Here is a 13369-nt window from a genome sequence, read left to right on the forward strand (position 1 = left end):
CGAGTAGGCCAGTGAGAAGGGCGCACGCGGACACGTGACGGGCAGCCCGGCCCGGTCTCCTCCTCGTCGCCGCAGGTCCCCCGCGAGGTCACTGCGCCCCTGGTTCGCTGCCCCGGGTTCCCGCGGCCCCGCGCCCTGCAGCCCTGTGCGCACGCGTCGCCCCCATCGGAGCCGCGCCTGCGCACTCGGCGCGTCCCCGCCCACGATGAAGCTGTTTCGCCGCGCGTGGCGGCGCCGGACGGCGCTCGGCCTGGGCGGCCTCGCGTTCGGCGGCGCCGCGCTGCTGTATCTGGCGCGCTGCGCGTCCCAGCCCGCCGCCCCCGCCACCGCCTCGCCCCGCGCCGCCGCCTTCCTGGCCGTGCTGGTGGCCAGCGCGCCCCGCGCCGCCGAACGCCGCAGCGCTGTCCGCAGCACGTGGCTGGCAGCGGCGCGGCGCGACGGCCCGGGCGACGTGTGGGCGCGCTTCGCCGTGGGCACGGGCGGCCTGGGCGCCGAGGAGCGTCACGCCCTGGAGCGCGAGCAGGCACTGCATGGAGACCTGCTGCTGCTGCCCACGCTGCGCGACGCCTACGAGAACCTCACGGCCAAGGTGCTGGCCATGCTGGCCTGGCTGGACGAGCACGTGGCCTTCGAGTTCGTGCTGAAGGCAGACGACGACACCTTCGCGCGGCTGGACGCGTTGCTGGCCGAGCTGCGCGCGCGCGAGCCCTCGCGCCGCCGCCGTCTCTACTGGGGCTTCTTTTCAGGCCGCGGGCGCGTGAAGCCGGCGGGGCGCTGGCGTGAAGCCGCCTGGCAGTTGTGCGACTACTACCTGCCCTATGCGCTGGGCGGTGGCTACGTGCTCTCAGCTGACCTGGTGCGCTACCTGCGCCGCAGCCGTGTGTACCTGCGCGAGTGGCACAGCGAGGACGTGTCGCTGGGCGCCTGGCTGGCACCCGTGGACGTGCAGCGCGAGCACGACCCGCGCTTCGACACCGAGTACAAGTCCCGCGGCTGCAACAACAAGTACCTGGTGACTCACAAGCAGAGCCCGGAGGACATGCTGGAGAAGCAGCGCTCGCTGCTGCACGATGGCCGGCTGTGCGCGAGCGAGGTGCAGCTGCGCCTCTCCTACGAGTACGACTGGTCGGCGCCGCCCTCGCAGTGCTGCCAGCGGAAGGAGGGCATCCCCTGACCCAGCCAGAGGAAGCCTGGCAGGGCCGAGATGGACGCCAAGTGGCCCGGACAGCTTTGAGGCCCAGGAACGCCTTGTAGGTGTGCATACCGGGTGCCGCGTGCTGACCCTGATGCAGCTAGCAGGGCCCTGGCCTGTGGTGCTTCCCTGCCACGGGGGCCTGGACATCCCCCTTACCTGCCCCAGCGACTGCGGTCGGGGTTCACTGACCACCTGGACCAGAGCGGGGACAGAGCCGCTGGCAGGCCCCTGCACTGAACTCACCCGGGTGGCACACAAGGGGTTTTCGCCAAAACTGCCTTTGTACCGTTTGGACAGATTGTTTTTTGTCTCTGGTCGGTATCATTGGTCATGTTTAAGTCAGAATTGAGTCAGCCACATCGATTAACTTTGATGGCGTTGTGGTCCTAGAGTTCGTGGTAAATATAACTCAGTGTTTGCCTGCGTCCTATTTATAAGTGCTGTTATTTGTGTAGATAAGCTTTAGGTTGGGAGTGTCTGGATGTTTTAAAAAATTATTTGAGAAGAGACTTCTGTCAGAACTTGGAATTTGTGGGTTAATCCGCCGACAGCTTGATTGTCTGACCCTGCTGCTGTGTTTAAACATGAAGAATTTTCCCCCAGCCTATTTCTCTTTTAAGTTTACACATAAGTCAGTCCCTTTGTCTCTTTCTGAACAGACTTTCCTTTTAAGGCCTCCACACAGGCATTCAGAGTCCCTGTTACTCAGATCAGCCCAAGTTCCAGGAATCAGCCCTTGGTGTGTCGACAAGGCTTCCCAGATTCTGTCTTGAGAAAACAGGATTTGCTGGCCAGCACCCGACCACACAGAGCTTAACGTGTCTAACACATCCTTTTTTTTTTTTTTTTGAATTTTGCTTCCATTTGATGTGAAAAGGGAATTCATTGGTCATTGCAGAATTGAGCTGGCACAAGGACAGGCAGCTGGCCCTGTGGTGGCCTCAGCTGCAGCCCTGCACATTGTCACTTGTGCTCTTGGGCTGGTGAGGCCTTGTTGAGTTCCCTGGCTCTGTGGTCCCCGGTTGGGACACACGACTGCCTTTCATAACCCTGCTTTTGGATTCTCGGGCCGTGAGCTTACTCTCCTGAGGGAGGAATACCCAGGCATTGGACCTGCAAGGGGGCCTGTGGTCACCGGCCTGCCCTGCCCTTTTGTCTTCAGAGGGTCGATGGGCCTGTTTGATTCAGAGGTGGGTGCCAGTGAGCTCCCTAACAGCCCCTTGAAGCCAGGATGAGCTGCCCTAAATGTGCAGTGGGAAGAACTAAGCTGAGTGGAAAGGAAGGGTGTTGTTAACAACAGGACCATGTTTGTGCCAGCTGTTTCACCGGCCCTTGCAGTCATTTGAGAAGTTGACATAGCTCCATTCATCAGATGAGAAAGCGGAGCATGGAGAGGCTGCAGGCCAGGAGACCATGTGGCGGAGGCAGAGCTGGACTTGAACTGAGCTGGATGTCTTCCATGTGGCACAGTCCGTGCCATCCACACAGCACAGATGTCCAAGGTGGCCGTGGGAGGAAGTGTAAACATCCCCCATGTTTGCTGATCTGGGAAAACATTTGACCTACAATAGAGGTCTGTGAGACTAGGCCTGGCCCTGTGAGGATTCAGGAGAACCACGTGGTATTGGCATATGAAACAGTTTTGACCTACAGAAATAGAAGGTACACCTGGGTGTGGTGGGGCACACCTGTAATCCCAGCTGGTGGGAGGCTGAGGCAGGAGGAGTGCCTTGAGTTGGAGACCAGCCTGGCCTGCCTATTGAGTTCAAGGCACCCTGAACTAGTAGGGAGACCCTGTCTCAAAAACAACTGCCAGGTGTGGTGGTGCACACCTGTAATCCCAGCACTCAGGCTGAGGCAGGAGGATCACTATGAGTTCAAGGCCAACCTAGGCTACTTAGTTCAAGACCAGCCCGAACTACATAGTGAGACTCTGTATCCAAAAACAAAAAAGCTTCATATTGTTCAACCTGAAACATTAAGCTTTAAAGCAGAACAGAGCCACCCTGACTGACCCTCCCATCCATCCTGCAGTGCCTGTGGCCACTTACTGTCCAGTCCTGGGGGTAGTGGACCTCAAGGAGCCCAGCTGGTCTGCTGGCTTCTGCCTCTGTTCGGGACCCTATTCTGACCCCAAATCTGCCCTGCAGAGTGTCCCTGCTGGGGAGCTGGCCAGGGCACTCGCACCTCTCCTAGAGCCCACAGATTGGCAGGGCTGTCTGACCCCAGGTGCCAGCAGGTCCCTGGGAGATGAAAGTTGGATCCCCAAGGCCACTTTTGTGGGGCACCTGAGGTACTCAACAGCTTGCTCTTCTTAGGCCAGACCTCCTAAAGATCACAGTAAGATCCCTAAGATCACCCCATCCCGACAGTGAGGGACACTGGACCGGGATGTGGTGATAGTGAGTGGTGAGCAGCACCCCAAGGTGCCCAGGCTGCAGGGAGTGAGGCAATCCTGGGGAAGGGGAACCTCTGCTGCCCCCTCCTGGTGACTGTGGCCTCTCTACCTGCGAGGCTGAGGAGTGGCACCAGAACAGCCTGAGGACACAGACTGCCCGCCAGGCGTAGTGGTGCACACCTGTAATCCCAGCACTTGGGAGGCTGAGGCAGGAGGATCACTGCAAGTTTGAGGGCAGCTTGGTCTACACAGCAAGACCTTGTCTCAAAAAAAAAAAGTCCAGGGATTTAGCTCAGTGGCACCACACCTGCCTCACAAGCACATAAGGTGGTGAGTCTGATCCCTGGTACCAAAAAACCTGCCTGTGTCTGGGTCCCCCAGGTCCCCACCCCACCCTTCAGCCCTCAGAGCACCCCAGCTGAGGACAGACTGGGGGCAGACCCCGGGGAAAGGAGCCCTGGAGACCTGATAGAGGGTCAGCTCTGCATCGGCGCCCACCTCACAGGCTGTGCCCAGCTGTCACCATGATTCTCAAGCTCCTGGTGAGGACTGAACTGTGCCCCCAAAGGTGTGCTGAAGCCCTAGCTTCAGTTCCGGTGAAGGAGACCTTATTTAGAAACATGATTAGTTGAGAGGTCCCGGATCCGGTAGGACTGGCCCTTACAGGAAGAGGAAGCAGACAGGAGAGAGGCTGTGGTTGGCCAGTTCCCTAAACGCCAAGGAACCTTGAGGTGGGAGTACCAGCCTGAGGAGGAGAGGAATCCACCTGGGGCTACAGGGTAAGTAGTCAGCTAAGGCCTTGACTTGGGTCTTTCAGAAACTGTCCCTTAAGTCACAGGCCATGTGGTGCTTTACCCCCAGAAACCAACAGACTCCAGGTGACACATGGGAAGGGAATGAAAATGGAGGGGCCTCCCAGACCCTGAGGCCCAGGAGGAGCAGCTGGCTACAGACACCCTAGGTTCCCAGAGGAGCTGAGGAGGAACAGAGAGGAGGCTGGTGTTGGAAGCCCTGCTGCATCCTGGGTTGCTCAGCCATTTGACAGTTCTCCAGTTGAATTTGATTTGCTCTTTAGTGCTTGCCTGGAAAAGGGCTTGGCCTTGGCCCCTGTTCTCCTCAAAGAGGCTCAGGTAAGCTGGTGTCTCCCACGGGGGGCAGGGGACAGGCCTGCCTGTCCCCTGAGGCCACACTTGCACACTCGCCTGTGCAATCACCATGGGACTGGCCCAGCTCTGGGGTCTCTGAGCAAACACAGGGAGGGACCCAGGGCGCCTTGGAGAACAGCAGTCCTCTCTTGGGTCCTCCACCCTCCAAGATGCCTGTGGGACCCACCCCTGTCCTTTGGAGCTGCCCTTCACCCCTCCATGTTACCCCCCTGCTGACGCAGAACCCTGGCCACCCTGTCCTGTGGGGTCCCCGCAGGGTCTCCATGGAGCCCATCTCACCCTTCCCCCAGGAGTCTTGAGCCTCCCCCTGGGGGACAGGTGGCTGGAGCCAAGGGAACACTGTGGGGTGATGTAGGGAGAGGCAGGTGCTGAAGGGTGCAGCCAGGCTGGGCCTCCTGTCTCATTCCCCAGAGCCGCACATCTCTGCCCCCCGCTTAGCTGCCAGTGAGACTGCAGTGTGCTCAGTGTGGCTGGGGGCTGGGCCCGCACCACACCGTGGTGCCCCACCTGCCAGCTGGCCTTGGGGCTGGGTTGGATGCTATTGGAGGCTGGGTAGAAGGAGAGGTGCAGACAGGCTGGACAGCCGTCCGCGCCATCCTCTAGAGTAAACACCGTCCAGGGCAGCCTCTAGCCCAAGTGGGCCTGCGTCTAGCTCCACCTCCCGCTGACCCAGGGCCTGGCCCGGCCCTTCGCCCTGAAGAGGAGGAAACTCAAGCCCGGCCCCTCCCTCCAGTGGCGTCTGAGGGTCTCTGCCGGCCCAGCCTCCCACAAGGGGCCCTTCGGCCTCCCAGCCGCCCACCTCTGATCCCAGGAGGAGTGATGGATGGCCAGCGTCAGCTCAGTTCCCGGGTGGCGTCGGAAGGGCCAGTGTCTCGCCTGCCTCCTGACAGCACTCAGCCCTGCCAGCCTCAGAGACAGACTCACACACAGTTGCCTCAGAGAGGCTCCTCAGGCCTTGGGGTGTCCTGCGGGGGGTGGCCCTCTGGCCTGCAGGGAAGGTTGGGGGACTAGAGGCAGGTTTAGGGGAGCTGGGGCACTGCTTGTGGAGATGCTTTGCTGCAGAAATGGGCTTCACTCAGCCTCGAACACCCCAGCCCCAGTGGGGCGGTCTCAGGGCTCTGTCTGGGCACAGGTAAGGGCGGGAGCCGCCAGGCCACACGCGTGACATGCCTGTTTTGAAACTGATGTTATCACAGCTGAGCAACCTGTGAGTCACTGCCCCAGAGTAGGCTGCACCCCACGTTTTCCCAGACAAAGACCCTTTGTCCCCAAACCCTGTGTGCCTGCCCACCTGAACAACTGTCAGACTTGCAGGCAGACAGAGACGCCAATGGCATGGCCAGGCAGACAAGGCCCCAAGCCTGCCCTTCAGCCCACCCAGACCCAGCTCCAAGCCAGGCTGAGGGACCGCCGGCTGCAAGAGGCCCCGGACTGTGAGGTCCTGCTGGGTGGAACCTGAAGCCACGCAGAGCTGGGGTGGCCTGAATGGGAGCCCAGAGGCAGCCGCCCATGCCCACTAGGGAGCAGTGGCCTGGCCTCGCCACGGGCACTCTGCTCGGCTCCTGGCCACAGCCCCGTGTGAGGCCAGCACAGAGGGCACAGACAGAACCTCGCTGCCCCCAGAGCTGCCCCAGGACAGGGCCCAGGAGCCCCTGCAGCCTCCACCAGCACCTCACCCAGTCGTGGCCTTCACAGGAAACCAGCTCGAGGTCCTGGGCCCACCAGCCAACTCCCTGACCACGACCACAGCCACTTCTTTTTTAAGTTTTTGTTTTCTGCTCCCTAACTAGCGACAAAGAATCCTTTAGTTTTGCTTTGTGCTGTGTTTTGGGTGAGGTCTCGCTCATGCTGCTCAGGCTGGCCTCAAACTCCCGAGCTCAAGTTCTCCTCCTGTCTCAGCCTCTCGAATAGCAGGTCTGCAAGTGTGCAGCACTGAGCCCCGCTCTACCACAGCCCTTTGAGGTGGATGACTGGTGAGCCAGGCTCTGGCCCTGCACACTGCCCTGAGGTTGCTCTGTAGGGGCCTGGTGGTTCTGGCTCCTTGAAGAAGCCCTGGTCCTGGGGCAGAAACCACCCCCCACAGACACACATACGTATACCACCCACATGGACACAGGACTCGGCAGGATGCTGGCTCCTGACGGCACCGTCACGGACCTTCAGCTACCAGCACAGGTGCCTGGGTACACACAGGGGAGAGGTGTGCAGGCCCTCAGAGCGCCCCCCACACTAGGCTGCTCTTGGTCCTCAGCCCAGGTGACATGAGTGAGGACAAGGTCCGAGTCTGAAGGCTGGGAGTGCCCCAACTTGACCGGGCTGCAGGGACCAGGCCAGCACAGGCTCCCTTTGCACCCTGGGACCACGGCAGATGGCACTTCTGTCTGCTACTGGCAAAGCCACCTACACCCAACAGGTGGCCCTGGCTGCAGCCTGGCCCTTAGCCTGGCCGAGAGCCCCGCCCTGCCCAGCTCTGCCATTCCTGGCCCCTGCCTGCCCCCAAAAGGACATTGCAGCCACGCTCAATAACAGGTCCACGCTCCTGTTTGTGTCCAAACCCAGGACAGTGCACCAAGGGTGTGTATGGGATGGGGAGGGGGTGACAGATGCTGGCCCAACGCTGAATTCAGCACAGTCACAGCACCCCGGGTTCAGGAAGGGCTCAGCCCACACCTCTGCAAGGCGGAGGTGCGGCCCAATCATTCCTCCAGGTCAACCAGGAGTCCTGACCCTGGCTCTCACCGCCCCAGCCCCAGCCTGGCAGGTAGCAGGGTCAGACTGAGGCTCTGGGAAGTCAGCCTGGTGGTGGGGTCAGCAAGACCAGCCAGTGCCTCCTGCTGTTCCAGGGCAGGCTCAGGGTCAGGGGTCAGACCGAGGCCATCCAGCACTGCCCAGGGCCAGCTGCTCTGGCTCTGGCCCCAGCTGAGGCTGAGAAGCCGTCTTATGCCTAGGCCCCTTCGTAGTCCAGCCCCCAAACAGGGGAGTCCAGGAGGAAAGAACTGCCTTTGCTTGGATTCCTCCTACCCATGGGACCCCAGCCAGCCCCACACCCAGAGGGCACAGTACGGATGCCTTCGGCCCACTGACCGGATGGTGTTCAGGCCAGGTGCCGACAGGTGATTCTTGTCCACCTCAGGACGCCAGAGCCACACAGTCTGGCTGGGTGCAGCTGGAGGCTGGGCCTCCTGTGTGCTTGGGGCCTGGGCCTGGACCCTCCTGCCTCTGGCACCCACCCCGCCTGGCAACCAACCCCTTGCTGCTGGGCCTCAAGCCACATTCCAGGGGAATTGCAGCTAAGTGGCTAATGACCCCCAAAGGGAAGGGGTGGGGAAAGAGGAGGCAGAGGACGCAGGTAGTCAGGCGCCGAGATGCAGGCCCACCCGTCCTGGCCACCTGCCCGGGCCTGGCCTGCAGCTGCCCCACCCACCGCGTCTCTCCTCTCTCATCTCCCTGTCGGGCTCCGGGGCCTCTGTCCAGCCTGTTTGCATCTCAGTCGTCTCAGTCCTCAGTGCAGAGGAGGGGTGGAGAACTGGCTGCCATGCAGAGTTAGGAGACCCCTCGGATGTGGGCCTGGAGGGTCTGTGGGCGCCGGACCCCAGCCCCAGTCCCTGAGAGGGAGCCACCACTGGGAAGCAGGCAGAGGAGAAGCCCTGGAGACCCCGATGCCAGCAGGGCACCCATGGCCCCAGGAGTCCCGTGTCCTGGGGCTCTGCACACCAGTGTCCTGCCACCCTCCCCTCCCCTGCCCTGGCGCCTCGGGGGCCATGAGCTTGGCATCTTCAGGACAGACCCTGGAAAGTCGCCTCAGCGTGGCGGCCATTTGCCCTCTGTGGTGAACACTGACCAGTGTGCCCATGGCTGGGGCTACAGAGGGCGACCCCAGGCCTACAGGCTGGCCATGCCTGGTGAGGGTGCTGAGAGGGAAGGGGTCCCCAGGCCTGGCCTTCGCATCTGGCCTGGGCCCTGTGCCCAGTAACCGGAGAGCCGCAGTAACTGGAAAGTGAGAGCAGCGGCAGGCAACCTGAGGGAAGCCGGCCCCTTGGGGCTGCAGTGCTCCACGCCAGCCTGCTGGGCCCTGATTAGAGGGGCTGGTGGTGGCAGCTGCAGGGAAGCACAGAGCCCTCCAGATGCCACCACGGTTCCCGGGAGAGTGGGAGCGGCAAGGTGGGCAGGGCTTCCCGGCACAGATCAGACTCCACTGGCGCCACCACGTGCCTGGCTGGGCCCGCCCCACGCCCCATGCCCAGGCAGACCAGGGTCCCGTGGAGCGACGGCCCTTAGACTGCACCCACGGCCTTACCTCTTTGGGCACCCCGGGGTGGGGAGGTGGTTTCCCACCCAGTCCTGGGGATAGGAGCACCGGGGTCTACTGGGCCCCCACCTCATCTGTGGGACGGTCAGAGGCCACGAGCCCACTGCCACCTGCGAGGGCATGGGTGCCAGTGCAGAGGGCATCTCAGCAGCCAGGCTCAGGCAGGGACACCCTGAGACAGTTTACATTCTTTGCTATGGGTTTGCTGAGGACAAAATGGAGTAGGCATGTGGCCCCAAAGGGCTCAAACCCACAGGACATGAAGCCAGCGGCTTGGCATGGCTCCAGGGCCACAGGGCTGCTCAGCCCACGCCCCACATCCACAGCCACCATGCACAAGGTGACAAGACGCAGGCATCTGCTGGCAGTGTCTTCCCACCAAGCCCGGGCGCTGGGTAGATCTGGGCTCACAAATGGCCTCCAGCTTGGCACGGTGCCTGTGGCTGGCATGAGGGCAACGCCTGGATCCCTTCTGCCCCCAGCAGGCCCTCCCAGCGCTCCTTGCTCACCTGGCCCTTCCACATCGTACCATCCTCCCCCCAGCCTAAGGACAATGGGTCTTGGGGAGCCACAGCCTGCTCCCCTCCAAGGCTGGACAGGCAGGCAGGGACCCATAGGGACATCTGTCCTTGTCCTCCTGGTAAACACAGCTATAAGAAAGAGCTCCCTGAAGCTCGGCCGTCCATCCGCCCATGTGCCCCATGGACATGCCCTTCTGCGCCCCAAAACCCGTCCCAGACATCAGCTGCCCAGCACCCCCCCCCCCCACGCAATGACCAGGCAGCACCCATGGGCAACAGGGAGGGTTGGGGCTCTTTATTGTTGCAATCACAGGTGTCAACACGGGGATCCTCTTTGCCTCCTCCCTGAGGCAGCCGGTGGTTCCTCTCCAGTGCCCTCATGTACCCAGGAGCAACCCAGAGAAGGTGGAGCCCCCCTGGATGGTGAGGGCCGCCCCAGAGCCATTGTCCACAAACACAGAGGCGTACTGTCCAGCCTGCAGGCACCATCCAACCATCAGCACTGTGCGGCCCCAGCCTGGCACCCCCACCCCCCGGGAGAGCCCACAGGGTACCGAGTGCCTGTGGGAGCGCCCTCACGCAGCCCTCACCTGCAGCTGCAGCAACCCTTGCACCTGTGCTGTGAAGACCCTGCTATTGCTCTCCAGGCCTGAGACGGCCTCCAGGGACCTGGGCACAGCACCACAGTCAGCAGGGGCCCCAGGATACCACCCACTACCAAGCCCTGGGCCCAGCTGGGCACACTCACGTGTAGCGCTGGCACAAGGACTCGATGCAGATGAGGACACGCACAGTGTCCCGGGCTCTCAGCTGGGCCCTGCCCTGCAGTGCACTGCGGTCTATGGAGACACTAGCTTCAGGACACCAGCCGGGACAGGCCCGGAGGTAGCTGCCGGCGTGGGGAGGGCAGTGTGGGGCCAGGGCTCCCAGAGCAGTCTGCAGCCACCTGGGCCAGCCCACCCTCCGCCTCGCACGCAGTGCCTGGCTCACCCACATGAAGGCTGGCAGAGAACTGGAAGATGGCAGAGGTGGGGGCTGTGAATCGGCCAGAGGCCAGGCTCAGTCCGGACCCCCTCAGGAAGGCGCCCTGGGCGGCGGGCTGTGGGACAGTGGGTGAGTGGCTGGCTCTTGCAGAGCCCCACCTCACAGTGGGCAGGGCAGGGCAGACCCAGGCATCCCACACCCACCTGGGCCCCAGGCCCCACACCCACCCGGGCCGCCCAGCCCTTGGGCCCTCACCTCGCCCCACTTACAGCCTGGAAGCCCCGTATCTCCATCAGGGTCCTCTGGTCCACCAGCACGGGGGCATTCAGCCGGCAGTGGAAGGCCTCGACCACCAGTCGCCGGCCACTCACCTGCGGCAGCCATGCGTCCAGCAGTGCCGAGAACCTTCGCTCTGTGGCCTCTGTGGGGAAGAACCAGATGCGACGCGGGGTCAGGCCCTCCCAGGCTGGGGGCCCTTGGGACCCGGCAGGAGCGGCCGGCAGCCTTACCTCTCAGCATCTCCTGAAACTCCTGCAGCAGGGCCTCTGGGGTGACTTCCACACCAGGGGGGCCGGGGGGCCCAGGGGGCCCAGGCGGTCCTGGGGGCCCCAAGAGGCCTCGCTGTGAGGAGACAGGAGGAGAAAGTGAAGCCCTGGTAGGAGCCGCAGCCACCCGCTGCTCTGGGCTTGGACTCCTGAGAGGGTCCTGGGGGCCTCGAGGTGCCCAGCTCACCAACTTCTTGTCCCGGCACCGGCACCGGCGCTTGGAAGCGCTGTCATCTGGCCGACGGACAAAGTTCAGCCATGTCATGTGGGCATCTGAGAGCTCAGGGCCCGAGGCCTCCGGCGGCTGGAAAGCCAGGGACAGGGATAGTGCCCTGACACCAGGCCCGCCGGCCCCTACCCCTGCACCTGAGACCCCTGGGGACACGCACGCTCACAGGATGATGACACAGGACCTCTGCAGCCCAAAGGACCATAGGGGCCAGCCACCCTGGGATGAAACTCAGACACACTGATGAGTAGGAGCACAGGGAGGGTATGGACTTGGGCTCTGCACAGTCAGGGCCTGATGCCTGGGTACCCTGTGCAGGCATGGGTGTGACCCGCTGGCCATGTTCCCATGCAGAAGGGCACGGCTGGGTACACATGGGCTTCTTGCCAAAATGTGCCCCTGACAGTGGCTTGACCCTGCTGGGTGAGGGAAGGGAACACAGGGCAGTGGGCTGGGGAGTGTGGCTGGTGGGGGATCAAGCCCTTTTCTGGGACCAACCAGCAAGTGTGAGGAAGTCTTCACCCAACTGGCAGGAGGTGCTTGGAAGGGACAGGAGCAGGCTGCTGCTGGCTGTCTGGGAAAGCCTGGCTGCTCCCGGGGAACCTGGCCTTGCCAGGAAAGGTCCAGTCCTGAGCTAGGCCCTGGCCCCAGCAGTCCGCTTGGGTGCTGGGAACAGTGTCCTGTCTGGCGGCCCTTCCCAGGGACCAGACAGGCTTCCATCCTAACTGCTTGGAGCCGAAGCAGCAGGCAGGGAAAGAGAAGCGAGAGCATCTAAGCCCACCCAGTGCCTCGAAATTCAGTCTCCCTGTCCCCCTGGCCAACATGCCCCCTCCCCCATGCCCACTGGCCCCTCCAGCAGGAAGGAAAAGGACCTGGGGGCCACTCAGCTGGCTCCCTCCCTTAGAGGCACTGCCCCTGCTGGGCAGCCAGGCCAGTGTTAGGTGGACACCTCCTTCCTCCGTTGATGACGACTGGGGTTGTTCGGACCCCAACCCTGCCAGGGACCCCCATACCCCAGGGCCCTGCCTAATGTGGGGGGGGCGGCTCTCTGCCTACTCCTCCTCACTTTACCCAGCCTGCCATGTGGAAAATGGCCCCAGGCTCTGGGGGGCTGCGTGGGCCGAGGCACCCCGGCTGGCTGCCACGGAGCCGCCTTTGGGAGGAAAGGATGCCAGGATCAAAGTGTGGGACTGGGGGTCGTGCCAGGGCACGGGCCCCGGGGGCAGCAGGAGATCCTGAGGCCAGTCCTCTGAAACCCTCTGCCCAAGAAGGCATAAGCCCAGGCTCCTGTCTCCAGGAAGTACAGGAGACGGGCCCACCACGCTGGCTCCAGCCTCAGGAGTGGGGGAACCATCCCCCTGCACAGGTTCTGGTGGCCACCTCCACCTGGCCTGCAGCCCCTCCCCAGTCCGCCGGAATTAGCAGTCACAGCGGAGGGCAGCAGTCTGCCTTCAAAGGGAGGACTACAGCCCCTGGGCAGCCCTCTGTTCTCCAGCCCGCCCCCAGGCCCGCCGGGGCAGGAACAGGCTGCCAGGGAGAGGGGCTCCGCTCCGCTCAGGCGGGTCCCACCAAGACAGGGGCAGCAGCTACAGCCGCGAGGACGCCCGGAGGCAGAGCCCGTGCCCACGTGCGCCTGGCCCGCGCATACCTTGGCGGAGCCTGGCAGCCCCTCGCTGTCTGACGCCGTGGTGTTGGGGGACTCTGCGCGCTGGCCGGGCGGGCGCGGCCTCTTGGGCTCCCGCCGCGCCCCAACCCCGAGCAGCGCGAGCTGGGGCCACAGGAGGACCACAGCCACCGCCGGGGCCCAGGGCTGCATGGCTCGTGCGGCTCAGCGCCCGGGAGCTCTCATGGGGGCGGCGGCCTCAGAGCCCCCGCGCTGGCTTGCATGTCTGCGGGCCCGGCACCAGCGCGGAGGAGCGCTCCCGTGCGGGCTTTCACTGCAGAGCGCTCCCCAGGCGTGGCCAAATGAGCCTTGGGAGCCCTGAGGGGAGGGCTCACAGGGCCCACCCGCGCCCCTCATTT

The 13369-nt window shown here is 63.3% G+C and overlaps 2 protein-coding genes across 3 annotated transcripts; one reads left to right on the top strand and one right to left on the bottom strand.

Moving 5' to 3' along the window:
- The first annotated feature begins 76 nt into the window (after window positions 1–76).
- On the top strand, window positions 77–1797 carry B3galt6 (beta-1,3-galactosyltransferase 6). The gene has a single exon (XM_004863881.4). The coding sequence runs from the start codon at window positions 206–208 to the stop codon at window positions 1172–1174; it is 969 nt and encodes a 322-aa protein (XP_004863938.1). The 5' UTR covers window positions 77–205; the 3' UTR covers window positions 1175–1797.
- An 8066-nt stretch (window positions 1798–9863) lies between these two features.
- On the bottom strand, window positions 9864–13369 carry C1qtnf12 (C1q and TNF related 12). 2 transcript variants are annotated; one of them, XM_004863880.4, is made up of 8 exons: window positions 12996–13369; window positions 11306–11422; window positions 11083–11194; window positions 10843–10994; window positions 10580–10688; window positions 10338–10428; window positions 10180–10258; window positions 9864–10065 (listed from the first exon to the last, which is right to left on the bottom strand). In XM_004863880.4, the coding sequence occupies exons 1-8, from the start codon at window positions 13161–13163 to the stop codon at window positions 9967–9969; spliced, it is 927 nt and encodes a 308-aa protein (XP_004863937.1). In that variant the 5' UTR covers window positions 13164–13369; the 3' UTR covers window positions 9864–9966. The 2 variants fall into 2 exon arrangements, with proteins under 2 accessions (XP_004863937.1, XP_087070658.1); XM_087214532.1 differs by lacking the exon at window positions 11306–11422.

Source organism: Heterocephalus glaber, unplaced genomic scaffold (genome assembly GCF_053883595.1).
Source record: "Heterocephalus glaber isolate CG9 unplaced genomic scaffold, H.glaber_assembly_v1.0 deba00001447, whole genome shotgun sequence".
In the NCBI taxonomy this organism is placed as follows: Eukaryota; Metazoa; Chordata; class Mammalia; order Rodentia; family Bathyergidae; genus Heterocephalus; species Heterocephalus glaber.